This window comes from Ovis canadensis, chromosome 23 (assembly GCF_042477335.2).
Source record: "Ovis canadensis isolate MfBH-ARS-UI-01 breed Bighorn chromosome 23, ARS-UI_OviCan_v2, whole genome shotgun sequence".
Taxonomy (NCBI): domain Eukaryota; kingdom Metazoa; phylum Chordata; class Mammalia; order Artiodactyla; family Bovidae; genus Ovis; species Ovis canadensis.
In genome coordinates, this window is record NC_091267.1 from 49,299,168 (window position 1) to 49,319,078 (window position 19,911).

Sequence of the window (19,911 nt, forward strand, 5' to 3'; positions counted from 1 at the left end):
AGAAAAACAAACATATATGGTATGAAGGAAAGGATGGAGAGGGCAATTCTGGTTAATGTTAAACCAGATCACTGAAGACACGCCTCTGGAAAAGAGATGATGGTAATGCGGCAGTCTAGTAGATGATAGGAAAAACAGAAAACCTTTTAATGGAGCAGGGAGAGAAGGATGAGGAGGAAGTGAGGGGTCGAGAGAAGGAGAGGGGAGAAGTGGGGGAAGGGGAGAAAAGAGATGGCATGTGGCCCACAAAGCCTGAAGCATTCAGCTGGCCCTTCACAGATGAACAGTCTGCCCGCCTCCACCATAAAGGGGCTCAGAGCCTGGAGCTCAGGCGTATGGACGAGGCTTGACATATGCTAAGGTCGCACAGGCACGGTTTTCTTGGTATAAAGTTTCTCTGAATTGCCAGATCCTGTGGACATCTGGACACTCATTGTGAGAGGAGCCTTAGATTCAGTGTGTCAACCAAAGCCAATAACAGGCCCCTTGAATACCTACCACACATCTGAATAATACTCTTAATAGTTCTCAATTATATTTAAAAACAAAAACTCAGAAGAGTAAAACTACCGCATCTTAAACTGTACACCCGCCATCTAAATTCTTGTTTGGGACTATATTAAAAAAGAAATTCAGCATATACTTTATTTTTCTTTATTTAAAGACCAATATGATTAATTACTTAAGGTATACTGGGCCTTCCCTGGTGGCTCAGAAGGTAATGAATCTGCCTGCAATGTAGAAGACCTGAGTTTGATCCCTGGGTTGGAAAGATCCCTTGGAGAAGGGAATGGCTACCCACTCTAGTGTCTTGCCTGGAAAATTCCATGGACAGAGGAGCCTGGAGGGCTATATTCCATGGGGTCCCAAAGAGTTGGACATGACTGAGAGACTAACCCTTTCACTCAGGTATATTACCTTTCCACCTTCTATCCTGGTAGGATCAGTGTGACTCTGTGTTGCTTAGTATCTGCTGATCTACCACACCCCACTCCCAGCTTTGTTCAGGTCTTCTGCAGCATATACTTCAGATTTCTAATATTTTCTTTGGAACAGCAATCATTCACTGTCTTAACATGTATCTGCTGAAGTATAAATACATACAGATTTTGTATTTGTGGATGCATATGTTTCTGAAAGGCCACATGATACAGGGCAGCATAGTACTGGGATCACTGACTCTAATACTTATAAGCTGTACAAATCTTAGACACCTGGCTCCTCAGATACTACAGTATCTGTAATATACAGAGATTCGACTGGATTATCCGTTATGTTCCTCCCAGCTCTAAAACTCCATGATTTCACCTTATAAACAATAGTATTCTGAGGAGCCTGATGGGCTGTGGTCCACAGGGTCACAAAGAGTTGGATAAGACTGAAGAGACTTAGCACATGTGTGTGCACACACACACAAAGATTAGTTTACATTTTTAATGTGCACTCGCAGTTCAAATGGATACACGGATGAACACACAAGTACCTGAGCAGCCATGTCAACCAGCTGTGGGAGCTTCAGATACTTTCCATCTCCCTCCTTCAGGAAATCTAATAAGCTCCCTGTAACAGACAGCAGGACATTCATGAACAATAAACACATTTAACAAGAGTAAAATGAACTAATTAGGATTTAAAGATGTAATACTGTCTGTTCTTTAAAAAAAAAAAAAATCTTGACTGTGAAGGAAAGCAAGAGCCAGAAAGAAGTTGGCGAAAAGCGGATGCTGGGACCACAGGAGGGTTTTCTGTTTAAATGAAAGGATGAAGAACATAGTTTAAGAACTGTCCTTAAATAGAGGAAGTGACACTTCTTTTTAGCCTGCAGGACGGACTGATGTTACATAAATACTCTGCACGACAATGTGGAAATACAGAAAGAAGCAAAAGCTACAGCTCTTTGTTTCTGGGCTCAGAATCTAGATAAAGTGCCACAGTCAATCCCCTAAGCAGAACATCATTTGGGGTAATGACAATTGCTAAAACAGTACAAAAGCTGCCCAGAGAGCAGAGCCCAGAAACAGCAAGAGTCGGGGATTGGAATGCGTCATTTAGACAACTGCTTTTCTTTGCTCTTTAACCAATTACAACAAATCCTCCCTCCCTTAAGTGTTCCTTATATCCATTCATTGGAGCATTCTAGATGTGCCAGTGGGCCTTTAACTTTTTTTTGGTCATGGGTTATTTTGAGAATCTGATGAAAACTACTGACTCTTTGTCTAGAAAAACACACTTGAGTATGAAAAACTGATGGAAAATTTCAGAGAAGTTTTCTGGACTCTCTAAGCTCATTCATGGCAGAGAGCAGGTACTTGATAAGTTAACTGTGAGACCAATTCAGAGCAGTCCTTCAGTCTGCCCCATACACGTCTCTAGCCTTATTTCCAACCAGCTACCTTCTGCACTTTCCACTGCCCATGATTTCGCTCCCCATTTCCTTATAGCTCTGCAGAAATACCAGTAACCCATTTGTTACCCATCCACATCCCTCATCATCTTAAAAGGATGGTACAAGACTTGTCTTTTCTACTGATTTTTCTCATTTTTATTCCAACCTAGGTAACCTCTTCCTTAATTTCTATGAATGTGTCAAACACCTAGAAATTCATTATGCTTTCACTTGAACTTATTTGTTCATAGCAAGCTGTTAGTTAGTTTTATACTGAAAATTAACTCATTAGGTTAGGTCTTCTTTCCAAATTCAATGTAAGTTAATCAGATGGCTTTATTTCTTTGATGCCTTATAATACTAGCAGGCTGTCTACATATCAGAAGCATTCAATACATTTCAGTTATTAATAATTTCTAGAGTATCCTGCTTCCCTGGTGGCTCAGATGGTAAAGCGTCTGCCTGCAATGCAGGAGACCCGGGTTCAATCCCTGGATTCGGAAGATCCCCTGGAGAAGGAAATGGCAACCCACTCCAGTACTCTTGTCTGGGAAATCCCATGGTTGGAGGAGCCTGGTAGGCTACAGTCCATGGGGTCGCAAAGAGTCAGATACGACTGAGCGACTTCAGTTCCAGTTTCCGAGTATCCTGATGATCAAGAGAACACAAGTAGTAATGAGTTCAGTTGGGTTACAGAGGGCCCAATTCTAAGTGCGTGAAAAACAAAATGGGGAACCACCGAGTTTAAAAATGGAGGGGGCATTTGTGATCCTGCATTCTAAATATCCCATCTAGACATAATCCTAATCTGGCAATCTGACAACACAGACCTCTACCACATTCCCCAATTGAATACTTCTTGAAATCAATACACAAGCTAAATGGCCCATTAGCTTTATCTCCACAACACTCTCATACTCGATATCCTGATTTAAACTTCCTCCTGGTCCCTTTCCTCACTTTTAGTTCACCCTAATATACTCTGATGTAGGATACCTGGCAGTTTTTCTGGGCACAGATTCCTTGTTAAAAATGCCATGTGCTCTGATTCATGTTGAGGTTTAACAGAAAAAACAAAATTCTGTAAAGCAATTATCCTTCAATTAAAAAATAAAACACTTAAAAATGCAAAAAAAAAAAAAAGTCATGTGCTTTGGGAGCTTTAGGTAATGTTTTAGCCACCAATTAGTTCTGTTGCTCAGTCATGTCTCACTCTTTGCAACCCCATGGACTGCAGCATGCCAGGCTTCCCTGTCCATCACCAACTCCCAGCGTTTATTCAAACTTATGTCCATCGAGTCAGTGATGCCTTCCAACCATCTCATTCGCTGTCACCCCCTTCTCCTTTTGCCTTTTCAATCTTTCCCAGCATCAGGGTCTTTTGAAATGAGCCAGTTCTTCACATCAGGGGGCCAAAGTACTGGAGTTTCAGCTTCAGCATCAGTCATTCCAATGAATATTCAGGACTGATTTCCTTTAGGATGGACTGATTGGATCTCCTTGCTGTCCAAGGGACTCTCAATAGTCTTCTCCAACACCATAGTTCAAAAGCATCAGTTTTTCAGTGTTCAGCTTTCTTTATAGTCCAACTCTCACATCTGTACATGACTACTGGAAAAACCAAAGCTTTGACTAGATGGACCTTTGTTGGCAAAATAATGTCTCTGCTTTTTAATATGCTATCTAGGTTGGTCATAATTTTTCTTCCAAGGAGCAAGCGTCTTTTAATTTCATGGCTGCAGTCATCATCTGCAATGATTTTGGAGCCCAAGAAAATAAAGTCTTCTCACTGTTTCCATTGTTTCCCCATCTATTTGCCATGAAGTGATAGGACCGGATGCCATGATCTTAGTTTTCTGAATGCTGAGCTTTAAGCTGACTTTTTCACTCTCCTCTTTCACTTTCATCAAGAGGCTCTTTAGTTCTTCTTCACTTTCTGCCATAAGGGTGATTTCATCTGCATATCTGAGGTTATTGATATTTCTTCCAGCAATCTTGATTCCAGCTTGTGCTTCATCCAGCCTGGCATTTCACATGATGTACTCTGCATATAAGTTAAATAAGCAGGGTGACAATATACAGCCTTGACGTACTCCTTTCCCGATTTGGAACCAGTCTGTTGTTCCATGTCCAGTTCTAACTGCTGCTTCTTGACCTGCATACAGATTTCTCAGAAGGCAGGTCAGGTGGTCTGGTATCCCCATTTCTTGAAGAATTTCCCACAGTTTGTTATGATCCACATGGTCAAAGGCTTTGGCATAGTCAATAAAGCAGAAATAGATGTTTTTCTGGAACTCTCATTTTTTTTGATCATCCAACAGATGTTGGCAATTTGATCTCTGGTTCCTGTGCCTTTTCTAAAACTAGCTTGAACATCTGGAAATTCACAGTTCACATACTGTTGAAGCCTCGCTTGGAGAATTTTGAGCATTACTTTGCTAGCATGTGAGATGAGTACAATTGTATGGTAGTCTGAACATTCTTTGGCATTGCCTTTCTTTGGGACTGGAATGAAAACTGACCTTTTCCAGTCCTGAGGCCATTGCTGAATTTTCCAAATTTGCTGGCATATTGAGTGCAGCACTTTTACAGCATCATCTTTTAGGATTTGAAATAGCTCAACTGGAATTCCATCACCTCCACTAGCTTTGTTCGTAGTGATGCTTCCTAAAGTCCACTTGACTTTGCATTCCAGGATGTCTGGCTCTAGGTGAGTGATTACACCACTGTGGTTATCTGGGTCATGAAGATCTTTTTTGTATAGTTCTTCTGTGTATTCTTGCCACCTCTTCTTAATATCTTCTGCTTCTGTTATGTCCATACCATTTCTGTCCTTTATTGTGCCCATCTTTGCATGAAATGTTCCCTTGGTATCTCTAATTTTCTCGAAGAGATCTCTATAGTCTTTCCCATTCTATTGTTTTCCTCTATTTCTTTGCAGTGATCACTGAGGAAGGCTTTCTTCTCTCTCCTGCTGTTCTTTGGAACTCTCCTAAGAATGTCAGTTCTTAACCTCTAGCGTCTGTTTCTTTTGTGGGAAATATTTCCCCGTCAATGTGCCGCTTGTAGTTGGTGCTGTCACCACTAGGTGGAGGTGCCTCACTGACCAAGATGGACATCTGGAGCGCGATGACGCCATCAGAGGCTTTCACTATGGATTAGTGACTCATTAATACTGAAAAGAGGAGATAAAATTCAAGAGGGTAAAAAGCACGCCTGTCAGCAAGCATACTTGGTGACTTACTGGTCCCTCTTCCAATGCATCATCAGCAAAGGAGAAAGAGGGAAGAGTGACAAGCTTTCTCCTTTCCCTGCCCTAATCCTGTTACTGAAGATCCCACACCATGGGGTGTGGAGTTTGGAGAAAGACACCCTTCAGTTGGCAGTAGTGTAAAAAAGAAGTTTCTAGGAGTCCTCAGAGCACACTAAAACTCGATAAAACTAATTTCCTTAACTTTACCTGATTTTTTCATTTAGCACTGAAGACACAAATACTGTTCTGATTGCACTGTTTTAAATCAACTAGTGCAAATACTTTTTTTCCTATTCTACTGCCTCTGGTCAAACGGAATCAAGGACTTTACTTTCAAAATAAATTCAGTGCCTTATTTTCCTTTTCAACTCTGTACTATCCTTCAGAATAACTGGGACTAATTACTAAGTATTCTGTTAACATATCAGATTTTCTCTTTTCATATGTCTACATAAAAATCTCCAATTAGAAAACACAATAAAAATCTGTATGCATAAAGAGAGAAATGACAAAAGTTATTAACACGAATATCCCAGAGATACTGATGTACACATACCTTTTGACATAAATTCAGTGACAATGTAAATCGGCTCTTCAGAAACAACAGCATATAGTGGAACAAGTTTATCATGTCTTAGTTTTTTCATTATTTGAGCCTCTTGAAGAAAAGCTTCTGGCATCATTGTACCTGGCTTCAGTGTTTTGATTGCTACTTTTGTGGTTCCATTCCACGTTCCTAGAGAAACAACCCACATTTCACTATTTTAACCTATATATATTTTAAGAGATTTACAACAAACTTCAATGAGCAGCAGTAAGCTCACATATTTCAACATATCATAAGTGATGGCCTTTTAATCTATGGCCAAACAATGAAAGAAAACAAAAGTTCAGGCTCCTTACCCATCCATACTTCACCAAAACATCCTTGTCCTAGTTTAACCTCTAGTCGCAAAGATTCTCGTGGGATTTCCCAAGCATCTTTTGCTAGACCTTGAGTCTGGGGTTTCACAGTTGGACACACAGTTGTTAACTTATGGCATAAACCATCGGCATGTTCTAGATAAATGAATAAACTATACTGTAAATGAATAATTTACAAAAACTGAGGTATATATACTTGTACCAGTGTTTTTAAAAGTTTATATCATAGGAAATAAAAACATGATGTTCTATCAGTTTTACTACAAAAGCACAAACACAAAAATGAAATTGCATAAAAGAAAACATACAAGGGAAACATTTTATTAAATACATTTTAAAGTTATTATTATTGAATACTTATGTCCCAGCTATCATGCCAATTCAGCACTTCACAAATTCATATAAATAAAGGAATCTTAGAAAACTTAAGCAACTTTCTCAAGGCCACCCAGTAAACATGTGATGGAGATGGGTTTTAAACCCTATATCAGACTGCCTCCGAAGTTCCGCTTTTGATCACTGTACTTTATTTCTTCCCCAAAGAGAATGCTACCATTAACAGCTATTTCTAGAATCCACAAGTGTTAAGAAGCACAATAAAATCAAGCAAAAACTTCTTTAAAGGACTGACTTTCAAATAAAGGGAGACATAAAAAAAGGAAAGTCCAAATTGACAGTGGTTTGACTGACTTGTGAATCCTGTTTACACACATTGCGTTCCACTCAACAAGTAACCGCACACATCCACATTCTAACAAGTGCAATTACAACTGATGCTACTGCTGGTAACGTGCTGAGTCAATGTCAAGACCGATGATTGACTTGATAGACTCAATCTGCAGGTAGCTGTCACTGAAGAAGAAACTGTCATGGAAACTTCCCCTCCCCTAGTATTAATCATTTAAAGACTTGCAGATGCATTTATGTATCAATTTGGAGATTAAACATTTTGAGACAGAAGACTCTAATACTGACTACTGTTCAAAGATCGGTGAAGGAATGATAAATGTCTATACTTGCTACAGCTTAATGTTCTATGAAAACAAAATGCACCTTCAGATCACATTTCATTAGAATCACACTTCACCAAGTCTTATGTGGTCCCGCCTATGCTGAGGAAGGCAACCCAACAGGACACATGGTAACAGCTTTATACTAATGTGTTTAGTTTTGCCTACTTAGTAAATATCCCAAAATAAAATCCTGCTTTTCCGTTTATTGTCACATCTATTTGGCACGTCATACAGGAGCCCAACTCAGGTGGTAAGTATTTCTGCTCTTCATTTTAAAACTAAAATACACTGGGCACATTCTGCGTGAGAAGTAGCACACTAAACCGTAAGAGGCATGAAGACATGGATCTGTCCTCATAAAATTAAACACAAGGAAGCAACTTTCACCTGTGAAGTATGCACGTACCTGTGTAGTGTTTTACCAGTTTCTGCAGAGTATCAAACTGTGCTCTGGTTGTGATGTAGTATCCACCGTTGTCAAGTTTCCTAATTTTGTAGTGCTTCACATTGTCACCCCTCACCTCATCCCAGTCCCGAATAGAGAGGGAATAAGCACCTAGAGGGGAAATGGACACTCTTACTGTATCTTCCTTAAAATACTGCCTGAGGAAAATTTGATACTTGTATTAACAATATTCATACCTTTAGTAGTTTCACTCTCTCTTACTAAGAAAATACCTCGCTGATTCCCAGGATTCAGAAGTAATCTTTCAGCATCTTTTCTCCCCATTTTGCCAAAATACCATCTGGGGGAAAGAAAGAGTAGTTCTGAGTTAGAAGAGTGTAAGCATCAGAAAAATGAAACACAGATATTAGTAAGAATGGAATGGGGTAGGGAGGGCAACAAAGAATAAAACCCAGCTTTGAAATATAGCAGAACAAAATGGAACACCTTTAATAAGAATATTACAAGTATTACTGTCAGAATATATTGTCATAGCTTTTCCATGTACTAACTGCTCAACAGGTTTCTTGAACTCCATGTGGTAGTCAGAAGAACAGTAAACACAGAAGGAAAGGCAAGAGTGACAGGCTGCCTTTCAGACAATGACAGATGGAAATATTAACACTACAATGGGGAGTGAAAGGGCTTCCCTGGTGTCTCAGATGGTACAGACTCTGACTGCCAATGCAGGAGACCCAGATATGATCCCTGGAGATTCAATATGATCCCCCAGATTCGATTCCTGGGTTGGGAAAACCCCGTGAAGGGAATGGCAACCCACTCCAGTATTCTTTCCTACAGAATCCCATGAACAGAAAAGACTGGCAGGCTAGGTGTTGCAAAAAGTCAGACACGATTGAACAATTAACACACATATAGAAAGAGTAAAAGTGGTTCTCTGGCAACAGTGATCATTTGTATTCAGTTTTGTTGTTCAATCGCTCAGTCGTGTCTAACTCTTTGCAACCCCATGGACTGCAGCACGCCAGGCTTCCCTGTCCTTCACTACCTCCCAGAGCTTGCTCAAATTCATGTCCATTCAGTCTGTGATGCCATCCAGCCACCTCATCCTCTGTCGTCTCCTTCTCCTCCTGAATTCAATCTTTCCCAGTATCAGGGCCTTTTCTAATGAGTCGGCTCTTCACAGCAGGTGGCCAAAGTATTGGAGCTTCAGCATCAGTCCTTCCAATGAATATCCAGGATTGATATACTCTAGGATTGACTGGTTTGATCTTGCTGTCCAAGGGACTCTCAAGAGTCTTTTCCGACACCACAGTTCAAAAGCGTCAATCCTTTGGCACTCAGCCTTCTTTATGCTCCTATTCTCATATCCGTACATGACCACTGAAAAAACTGTAGCTTTGACTAAATGAACCTTTGTTGGTAAAGTAATGTCTCTGCTTTTTAATATGCTGTCTAGGTTGGTCATAGCTTTTCTTAAAAGTAGAAAGTGTCTTTTAATTTCATGGCTGTAGTCACCATCTGCAGTGATTCCGCTCCCAAGAAAATAAAGTCTGTCAAGGTTTCCATTGTTTCCCCATCTATTTGCCATGAAGTGATGGGAGCGGATGCCATGATCTTAGTTTTTTGAATGTTGAGTTTTAAGCCAACCTTTTCACTCTCTTCTTTCACTTTCATCAAGAGGCTCTTTAGTTCTTCTTCACTTTCTGCCAGAAGGGTGGTGTCATCTGCATATCTGAGGTTATTGATATTTCTCCTGGCAATCTTGATTCCAGCTTGTACTCAGTAAGATGCAAGTGAATCATACCCAAATTATTAGAAATCCTAGTGTGGGTTTGATTTTGTGAATAAAAATGCAATTTTTGCTGTGGAGGAGCCAAAGAGTAGTGGAGAAGACAAAAGGAAAAAATTGAAAGTAACAAGTGCCAAAGCATAACAGAGAGTTACGGACACACTACACATCACAAATATAAGCAGACATTGACTGAGAACCTACTATGTGCAGGGGGCTGTGTTAACTGCTGTGATACCAAGTATTACTTATGGATCCCAGGCAAACCTGCTTTGACATAAAGGTACAGGCATGTCTCATCTTAACTGCGTTTTGCAGACACTGTCTTTTTAAAAACTGAAAGTCTGTAGCAACCCTGCTTTGAGCAACTCTATCAAAGTAATTTTTCCAAAAGCATCTGCTAACTTTGTGTCACTGTGTCACACATTTTGCTGACTTGCAATATTCCAAACATTTTTTTCCACTTAAGACAGTGAATTTAATTGACAAATGTTGTGGGTGATCTGACTGCTCTATTAATTCTCTATCTCCTCTCTGCATGCCCCCAACTCTCTGAGACACGCAATACTGAAATCAGGCTTTCAATGGTCTCGAAGTGTTCCTTTCTCTGAGTGAAAGAACAGTTGATCAATGCAGAAAATTTCATTGTTCTTTTAAGAAACTGCCACAGCCACCCCAACCTTCAGCAACTATCACCCAGACCCATCAGCAGCCATCAACATGGAGGCAGGACCCTCCATAAGCAAAGCTACTATGGTTTGCTGAAAGCTTAAATGATGGTGAGCATATTTCAGCAATAAAGTATTTTTAAAGAAGGTATGTACTGTTTTCTCTAAACACAAGCTATTGCACACTTAATAGACTACAGTATAGTGTAACTATAACTTTTATATGCAGTGGGAAACCAACTCACTTTACTGTAATATTTACTTTATTGTGGTTGTCTAGAACCAAATCCACAGTATTTCCAAATATGCTTGTAATGTCACTGAAGGTGAACTTTAACGTTTTAAAAGTTGTAAGAATGGTACGTAGAACTCCCATTTACCCTCCACCCAGGTTTCCTGTTAACACTGCTTTGTCATATTCTCTCTTTCCCTGTGTACGTGTGTGTGTGTGTGGCTGTGTGTGTTTTCTTATGAACTGAATGACAGTCACAAACATGCTGAACCACTGCCCCTGAACACCCCAGCGTGCACCTCCTAAGAGACAAAGACTCTCCCACACCGCCGTGGAGGAAGCACCTAAGTCCAGGAGTGAACACAGTAACACCAGCTGAGGATAAGTTTCTGAAGTGAAAGAGTCTGTGGAATATTAAAAGGGGCTAATGCGATGTTTTTAAAGTGAAAAAAAAAAAAAAGAATAGGGACTAGGCATAATGCAGTATTATAAATGCAACTTCATTTATGTTCCTGCTGTAAGCAAACACTATGACATTAATTATTAATTCTCAAGCATCATCTCCTATTAATACGATACATTAGCTGTAATAAGACTGGCATGTAATTGTGTGTGTGTAAAATTGTGGCTAAGCAAAATGTGCATTAAGACATTTAAAAAATCAACATAATTAATAAAATATGAAGTGGAGCCGTACTCTTCAGCCTGAATGGAATCCGCCGGGGCTACGTAATTGCTTGGGATGTAGCCATTCTTTCCTGTAGCGATTGATCTCGCCTCCCACCAGTCTCCTTCCCTGCAACACACAGAACAACAGTCACCACAAGGCAGACCGCATCCCAGGACACAGTCTGCCGCAGTGCCATCTTGTATCTGAAATGGACAAGAGAGGTTACTTCCAGTTTTAATTTATGCATTCGTTTGATCAAGAATTAAACTCAAAGAAAATAGTATTTAAAAAATAGGTTACATGAATTAAGGAAATAAGGCTAGCAAAATCACAAATGCATATTTCTGCTCTGAATCAAAAAACAAAACAAAAACCCTGAAAAACAAAACCCCTTGCCCTAAAAAAACCAAAACCCACTTTAATTTTACTTACAAGATCTCTTTTTTACATAACTCTTTCAACCTAAGACAATAAACTATACTGAATAAAACAATTTGGGAAGTATATCTTTCAGATTACTCAGTTTCGAGTAAGTGTTTTCTCCTTTAAAAGCTTTACTGAGATATAATTTGTATACCATAAGATTCCCCTAAGATTTTTTGAGTTTTGCAACCATCACCACTATCAATTTCAGAACATTTTCACTGCCCACCAAAAGAAACTGTGTATGCATTAAGAGCCACACCCCATCCGGACCCTTCCCCATCGTTTCTAACCACTAATGAGCTTTCTGTTTCTATGGACATGCCCATTGTGGGGGCATTTCACGTAAATGGAACCATACAATATGTGGTCTTTTTGACTGGCTTCGTTTACTAAGCATAATTTTTTCAGCATTTATGAGGTTTTTTTTAAATTGCTGAATGATCTTCTTTTTAACAGTGCAAAACAGTAGTGTTCCTTTTTAGTCATATTGGCGGGGGGGGGGGAGTTCAGATGCCCTAGAACTCTTGTAGCCAAACTATTTAGCAATGAGCGATAGTAAAAAATTTAATTCCTGGAACAGTACACATTTATAAGAATGTTGTCCATGAATATCCAAATAAGACTAAAATTAATTCAGAACATGAGATGTACATGTAATTTTTAACATGTAAGCCTTGAACTTTCCCTGAATTAATGGAAAGGAGTGCATATTATCAATATTATCAATGAGGAAGATACATGAATTCTGCTGCTAAAGATTAAATGCATGTTTGGCTTCACCAGAGGAAAAGTACTGAAAACACTGTCTACACTGAAATTTTATAAATGCCTGAGGTGAATCTGCTCTCCAAAAAATGAAATGGAAAATCCTTTGGATTTTCAAATGTTTACAAACTCAAGCACTTGCCTTGTAGCTTCCTGGTATATATTAAGTACATTCAGACACACAGACTGAAAACTCTGACCCTGATAACCATTCAATGATTCATTCAGACTTTCACTGACTATCTTTTTAAGTGACAGACCTTACAATAGGGTGTACCAGGAACCGGGGGAAAGTCCTTAACTTCAGGTAACTCTGTGGAGGGCAGCATCTGTCAACCTCAGCATTACTGATGCTTTGGCTGGCTAACTCTTTGTTGTGTGGGACTGTCCTGTGCACTGTCAGATGTTGAGTAACAGCCCCAGCCTCTATCTACCAGATGACAGTTGCAGCACCCTGGCTGTAACAACCAAAAACGCCTCCAGACATTACCAATTGGCCCCTGGGTGATTCAGCCTCTGGCTGATAACCACTGGTGTAAAAGAATGACAGTGAAGTGAGGTCACTCAGTCGTGTCCGACTCTTTGCAGCTCCATGGACTGTAGCCTATCAGGCTTCTCCGTCCATGGGATTTTCCAGGCAAGAGTGCTGGAGTGGGTTGCCATTTCCTTCTCCAGGGGATCTTCCCGACCCAGGGATCGAACCCAGGTCTCCCGCATTGTAGGCAGAAGCTTTTACTGTCTGAGCCACCAGGGAAGAGCCAAAAGAATGATAAGCAAGTGATAAACTACAATTCAAACTGTGGTGGCAGCTGTAACTGAGCTTAGCACAGGCTACTACATGAACATTTAAGAGAGACACCCAATCCAGCAGGAGGTGGGGACTGGGCCAAGCAGGGAAGGTAGAAAGAAAATCAAGGAAGGTTTCCTTGAGAAAGGACACAGGAAAATACACTTTGAACGATAGATAGGGTTGGCTAGATAAAGGAAGAAAAATGGAGAGACAAGAAGTCACATTTCAGAAAGAAGAAATCACATGTGTAAAGGCACAGAGAAGGGGAGAACCCTGGTATATCCAGAGCCACAAGTAACTGAGTCTGGGAGGGCAGTGGAGTGGGGAAGGGGAAGAAGCTTGATGAACGATGCCTGCTCTTATTGCTGTTTCATCTTCACAGCAGTGAGCAGTTACTGAAGGACTTTAAAGAAGAAAGACAGGATTGTATTTCATGTTCTCAAACAATAACTGGTAGCAAGTGGGAATAGGATGGAAGGAAACATGCCTGGATGCAAAGAGACCATAAATATCTATTTTGAGAAGTTACAAAGTGGCTGCTGTGCCCGCTAATGAAATTATGGGATCTGTTTTTCATAACAAGCATCGAACTTACTAAGGTGGATCACTAAATGACAGAAAGTCTGAGAGTCACATAGGCAAGAGACAGTTTGGGACTGCAGGGGCTCCTCAGCCTTTTTCTTGTTTTTTTTTTTTTTGAGAAAGAGATAACATCTTTAAACCACTTGGTACTCAGAGAAAAGGGATCATAGAAATCTCTTTATAAAGGTTTTTTTTTTTTCCCAAGTAATGTACCTACTTTCATATATTCCCTCAATCCTCATTCTTAAAACTGTTTATTGCAGAACCACAGCAACACAGCTGGTAGAAGTTGTGACTTTTGGCTTGAACAGTAGTCTTCTGCCATGTGTCTAAAAGAACCAACGTATCATCCAACCCAGTGGGCAGAGACCCACGCCCCACCACTCTTGTCTCTGAATCATCAACTAAGTCAGTGGTTTCAGTGTAAAGTAGGCTGCCACTGGTATTTCTCCCTTGTAAAAAAAACTTGTAACACTTACGTGTTGTTAATTATTTGAAATCGTTCACCTTTCTTAAATGAAAGGTCTTCTGTAGTTCTAGCTTCATAATCATATAAGGCCACAAATATAGTAACACCACCTATTGGGGGAAAGAAAGACCAAAGTAAATTATACAGACAAATTAACAACACAGAAATTTATTAGTAAAAACACTGCCAATGACGATAAAGAAAGCTTAAGCATAGTTCTCTGCCTAGTCTCCAGAATCAATTTTTAAAAGTTGGAGATTTGGGCCACTGAAGTTTTCAAGTTAATAAGATGATGTCTTAAGGTCTTCCATGAGACTACTGTACCGTACAAATTCTAAAATTCTATAGAGCCAGAGAAACCTTCTCAATCTTGATTCATACTTGCAACATCTCTAGCTTGAGAAGTGATGTGGTGATCGATGATTTAGTCACTAAGTCGACTCTTGCAACCCCATAAACTGTAGCTGCCCACCAGGCTCCTCTGTCCAGGGGTTTCCCAGGGAAGAATACTGGAGTGGGTTGCCATTTCCTTCTCAAGGGGATCTTCCCTACCCAGGGACTGAACTCAAGGTTCCTGCATTGCAGGCAGAAATTTACTGCTGAGCCACCAGGGAAGCCCAAATTCAAATCAATTTTTGGGGGCAGAAAAAGCATTAACAAGTATTATAAACTACTGGCATGGATCATCTCAATTTCTTAAAAACAACAGGTGAACATTTCCATCCTTAATACTTACTGTGTAGCACAAGGAACTCTACTAACCATGTGGGAATAGAAAGTAAAAAGAGCATATATAACTGATTCACCTTGCTGTACAGCAGAAACTAACACAACCTTGTAAATCAACTATACTCCAATAAAAATTAATTTAAAAAGACTAATGATTAACAGTAATAACTAGGTTTTTAATTAACATTATTTATTATATTTAATGCAGAGATAAAAAACAGTATGTTTTTCTTAGAAAGTAAATGGTATGCCTGGTAAGGATTATAAATTCAAAAAATAATCATGTCATATAAATCACTGTATGTGGATGCTTAAGAGATTAGCAATTTAAATAATAAAATTATTATCTGCAAGGGGAAGAACAGAATCTCATTTATCTGGCTTTGCTCCTGAGGCCCAGCCATGTATTAACTACCTATCTGATATCTCAATGTCTATCAAGCATTTACAACTTATGAGGTACAAAATAAAGGTGTTGATTTTTCTCCTCTAACCTGTATTGCTGAAGTCTTCACTATTTCAGCAAATACTACCAGCCAATCAGGTACTCAAAGCCAATCCCATTAACAGTATTGCCAGTTCTACCCCTTAAGTACCTTATCCACTTCCTTGTCCATTTCAGTGCTTCCATCCTAATCCAAGGATGTTATTTCTGTTATTTCTCACTGGGAGTGTAGTAGCCCAACTCACTCTCTATCTGCTTCCCTATATCCTTTCTCCACACAGCTAGCCAGAGGGAATGTGGGGAATTCAGAGTTATGGGGAATTCAATCGTGCAAATCCTGTACTGATCTCTTCAATAGCTTCCTTCTGACTTTGAATAGAACCCAAACTTCATACTATGGTCTCTGTGGGTGTGTGAGTCACTCAGTCGTGTCCAACTCCTTGGGCTCCCATGGACTGTAGGCCATCCGGCTTCTCTGTCCATGGAATCTCCAGGCAAGAATACTGGAGTGGGGAGCCATTCTCTTCTCCAGGGGATCTTCCTGACCCAGGGATCAAACCCGAGTTTCCTGCCTTGCAGGCAGATCTATGAGGTCCTGAGAAATCCTGACTCTCCAATCCCTCATCACGTCATTCCACCCTCTGCCTGTGCTAGTCCTCATGACTGCCAAGGCCACCTCCTGAACTGCATTTGCTGCTCTCTCTCCCCAGAAAGCTTGTTTCCTAGTTCTGCACACATTTAGGTCATTTTCATCAGCCAGACCTCAGCTCAAACAATTTCATCTCAAGATGGTTTTTCCTTGATCATTTGAAGAGCCTTCACCAATCCTTCTGGTTAGCTCCTTCACAGTATTTATGAACTGGTTACATCATCCTGTTTAGTTGTATTTATAATTATTATCCAACCCTCCTTATAATGTAAATTCCATTAGAGCAGAAACCTTGCTTCTCTTGCTTACAACTCTCTATACTGGACTCAACACACAGATACTCATTAGTAAATGAATATCCATGAATGGACTATTTCACATAAACACACTGCTTTAGGTAACATTTAATCATTTTGGATTACTATCGCTCCAGAACATGTAATACTGAAAATAAACTTATTCTGGTGATGGAGAAATAACCATCATAACCATCTATTACTATGTTATTATACTGTTAAGTATTTAGAGTCAAAGGGCCGAAGTTGGGACTCTTAACTGGCTCTCTGATGTCCACAACTCCTCAAGTGAACAGTCTATAGATGAGTGTCTGATATTCTCTGGTCACTATTTTTGTCTTGGAGGTGAGCAGAGGTAAGGGACACATTTATAGACCAAGCTTGTAGAAGAGATTCTTCTTTTCTCCCCAAAAGTTGCTCAGTTTGATGCTGGCAGCTGTTTCCCCAAGTCTAAGGATAAAGAGCATACTCCAAGGGCCGCAAAAGGGAGAGACCAAAGAAACTCAAGTCCTTGATGACATGAAAAAACTACTGGTTCAAGGAATCCTAGAACCTCCCCTACCTTTACAAGTCAGTTGCACTTTTGTTTGTTACTCAAGGGAAAAGCAACCTGGTAGGGGACCCTTCACAGAAGGACTACTTCTCTTTTTAAAGTTTCTGACTATCTTTTTTTTAGAGCATTTCTGGCTCCATGAAAGGCTGTCGGCCATCACTTCTGACTGTTCTCTGAAGACATTGCAGTGTAATAAACAAAGTTTTAGAAAAGGGCATTAAATATGTGTCCTCCTGCTTATCATCTGTGACTGGAAAAAAAAATCACTTAAGCTGTGAGCCTCAGGATTTTTTTTTTTCAATCAGCAGTACCTAACAGAACTGTACTATGATCACGAAACTGCCTTTACCTAACACATTAAATAACTACTATAATACTTTAATAATGGCCAGCACTTTATAATCCTCAGAAGTTGGTAGCATTCTAGAGGGAGGGGGATACATTTTTAATCTTTATATTCCCAATGCCTGCCACACAGTCAGCACCCAGTAATTATTTGAAAAATGAATTAGTGAAGTGATTAATGGTAACAGTGTGTGCCAGTCACTCAGTCATATCCGAATCTGCGATCTCATGGACTGTAGCCTGCCAGGCTCCTCTGTCCATGGTATTCTCCAGGCAAGAATACTGGAGTGGGTTGCCATGACCTTCTCCAAGGGATCTTCCTGACTCAGGGATCAAACCTGGGTCTCCCACATTGCAGGTAGATTCATTACCATCTGAGCCACCAGGGAAGCCCAATTAATGGTATAAACCAGTACACAATCACCATCAGATTACTGTCAAATTTCTGAGAATAATATCCACGTAGAGTTTACTTTGTATGTTGGAGATTTTTAATTTTCACATGAACTTAAGCACCCCACCCCTACCCCCCGTACCGCCTCTTAACTTACTTCTCTTACAGAACACCAACTTGATGTCTCTATTGCCCAAGGTCACATTCTCAAACAAACAGACTGTCCATCTAAAGCTCACCTGTTAAACCAGCAGGATATGAACCTGGTGCCACTGAAAATGAGGAAGATGCTCCCCCAAAGGGTGTCACCGCCGAGGGCCCTCCGAATGGAGTCAGGGAGAGGCTGCTGAAGCTGGCAGACGTGCTCTTTGCGGAGGATGCTGGTGCCACCACAGCGTGCTCTGCTCCGTGGTGGCCGACTCCTGTACCGACGGGCTCTGGTGTGCTTTCTGGTCTATATTTAATGGATGGACTTTTGTTCTCTTTACTTTTAATGCAGCCCATTATCAAGCCTACCAAGGTGATAAGGCAAAGTGTGAGAAGCAGTTATCATAAAGGATGCTTCAGAAGAGGTATACTTTAGCAGCTGCCTTTAAACCAGGCATTTCTCTCCTGCAAAAAAGAAACAACAACAAATAAACAAAAAAACCCTAGGCAGCTAAAAATAAAGTCTCTCCTCATTTATTTTTATTACAGTTCTGCTAACATATCATTCTAATCATGTCATTCTCCAGCTCAATCACCTTTATGGCTCAATGACAACATGCCACAGGGTACTGGGAAAACCGTGGGCTCTGAAGTCAGGAGCCAACGTCTGAATCCTGGCTTCCTACTTTCTAGTGGAGTGATTTTAGGTATGTTGTTTAACTTCGCTGCAACCTCAGTTCCTTGAAAAAAGAAAACAATATCACCTACTTCATAAGGTTTTCCATGAGAAGTAAGTTTATTTATCACAACTTCTAGACTATCTCTGGTACACAGCAGGCACTAGCAAATTCTGGCATTTTTCCTTCTACCTATACCAGCTCTGTGTAACAGAAACAGAATCTGAGCCATAATTTTATTTTTTCCTATCTATAATTTTAGATTTTCCAGTAAACACATTTAAAAAATAAAAACAGATCAAATTAATTCTAGTAATATATATTTCAACATGTCATCAGTATGAACAATGTTAGTGAGATTTTTATACTCTTCTTTTGTACTAAATTGTAGAAATCTGATTCGTATTTTAAACTCACAGTACACCTCAGTTTGGACCAAGCACATCTCAAGTGCTCAACAGCTGTATGTGGCTAGTGGCTACTCCACTGGACAATGCAGTGCTGTATCTTTTCCCTAGTGATGGACATGCCCTCAATGCTTGCCAAATCTGATTCCAGTCTATCTTTCCCACTTTACCTCCTATCATTTCCTCACTTATCTTATGCATAAAACAGAAACAGTCTCAGATCTCAGAGCTGGAATGTCTTTAGATCACTATCTTAAAACCGGTATATTCAGAAGATGTGACAATAAAGCGCAGTATAGGAACATGACTGGGACTGGAAGCCTAAGTATCTACTGAAAACACTATGAGACAATGACAAGCTAAATATATGAAAGGCAGTTGCGTCTGAAAGCGTCAGAAGGAATGTAAGGTAGGTTGGTTCATAATGTGGTAGTTGGAAAAGAAAAGCCTTTTTAAAGCATAATGTGAAAGTTTCTAGAAACCCTGAAGGAAAAGACGAAGAGATATATGATTAACTTGCGGGTGGGGGGCAGGTATGGGCATAGAAACTTTTAAGTGAAACTAAAGACATGAGAAGTAGGGAAAATGTCTCTGTACTTGCTCATGCTCTTACTTGCTCTCTCAACACATGAATGTACCATATAAGAATTAGTTGAGGTTCTTAATATAGACAAGGGCTTCCCTTGTGGCTCAACTGGAAAAGAATCCGCCTGCAATGCGGGAGACCTGGGTTTGATCCCTGGGTTGGGAAAATCTCCTGGAGAAGGGAACGGCTACCCACTCCAATATTCTGGCCTGGAGAATTCCATGGACTATATATATAGTCAGTCCAGGGGTTGCAAAGAATCGGACACAACTGAGCAACTTTCACACATTCACACAATACAGACAAC

At 40.1% G+C, this 19,911-nt stretch overlaps 1 protein-coding gene across 6 annotated transcripts in view; it reads right to left on the reverse strand.

Annotated features, from left to right (window-relative positions):
* The window catches only part of YES1 (YES proto-oncogene 1, Src family tyrosine kinase), a 63,512-nt gene that overhangs the window by 4,917 nt on the left and 38,684 nt on the right, over positions 1-19,911 (reverse strand). For 4 of the 6 annotated variants that reach the window (XM_069568920.1, XM_069568919.1, XM_069568923.1 and 1 more), the window contains exons 2-9: positions 18,027-18,399; positions 14,387-14,486; positions 11,372-11,470; positions 8,219-8,322; positions 7,983-8,132; positions 6,543-6,698; positions 6,196-6,375; positions 1,484-1,560 (exon numbers count right to left, since the gene is read on the reverse strand). In XM_069568920.1, the coding sequence (XP_069425021.1) occupies positions 1,484-1,560; positions 6,196-6,375; positions 6,543-6,698; positions 7,983-8,132; positions 8,219-8,322; positions 11,372-11,470; positions 14,387-14,486; positions 18,027-18,291 (1,131 nt within the window). In that variant the 5' untranslated portion in view covers positions 18,292-18,399. The remainder of the gene's footprint in view (positions 1-1,483; positions 1,561-6,195; positions 6,376-6,542; positions 6,699-7,982; positions 8,133-8,218; positions 8,323-11,371; positions 11,471-14,386; positions 14,487-18,026; positions 18,400-19,911) is intronic. The other 2 variants (XM_069568924.1, XM_069568918.1) reach the window with 1 other exon arrangement.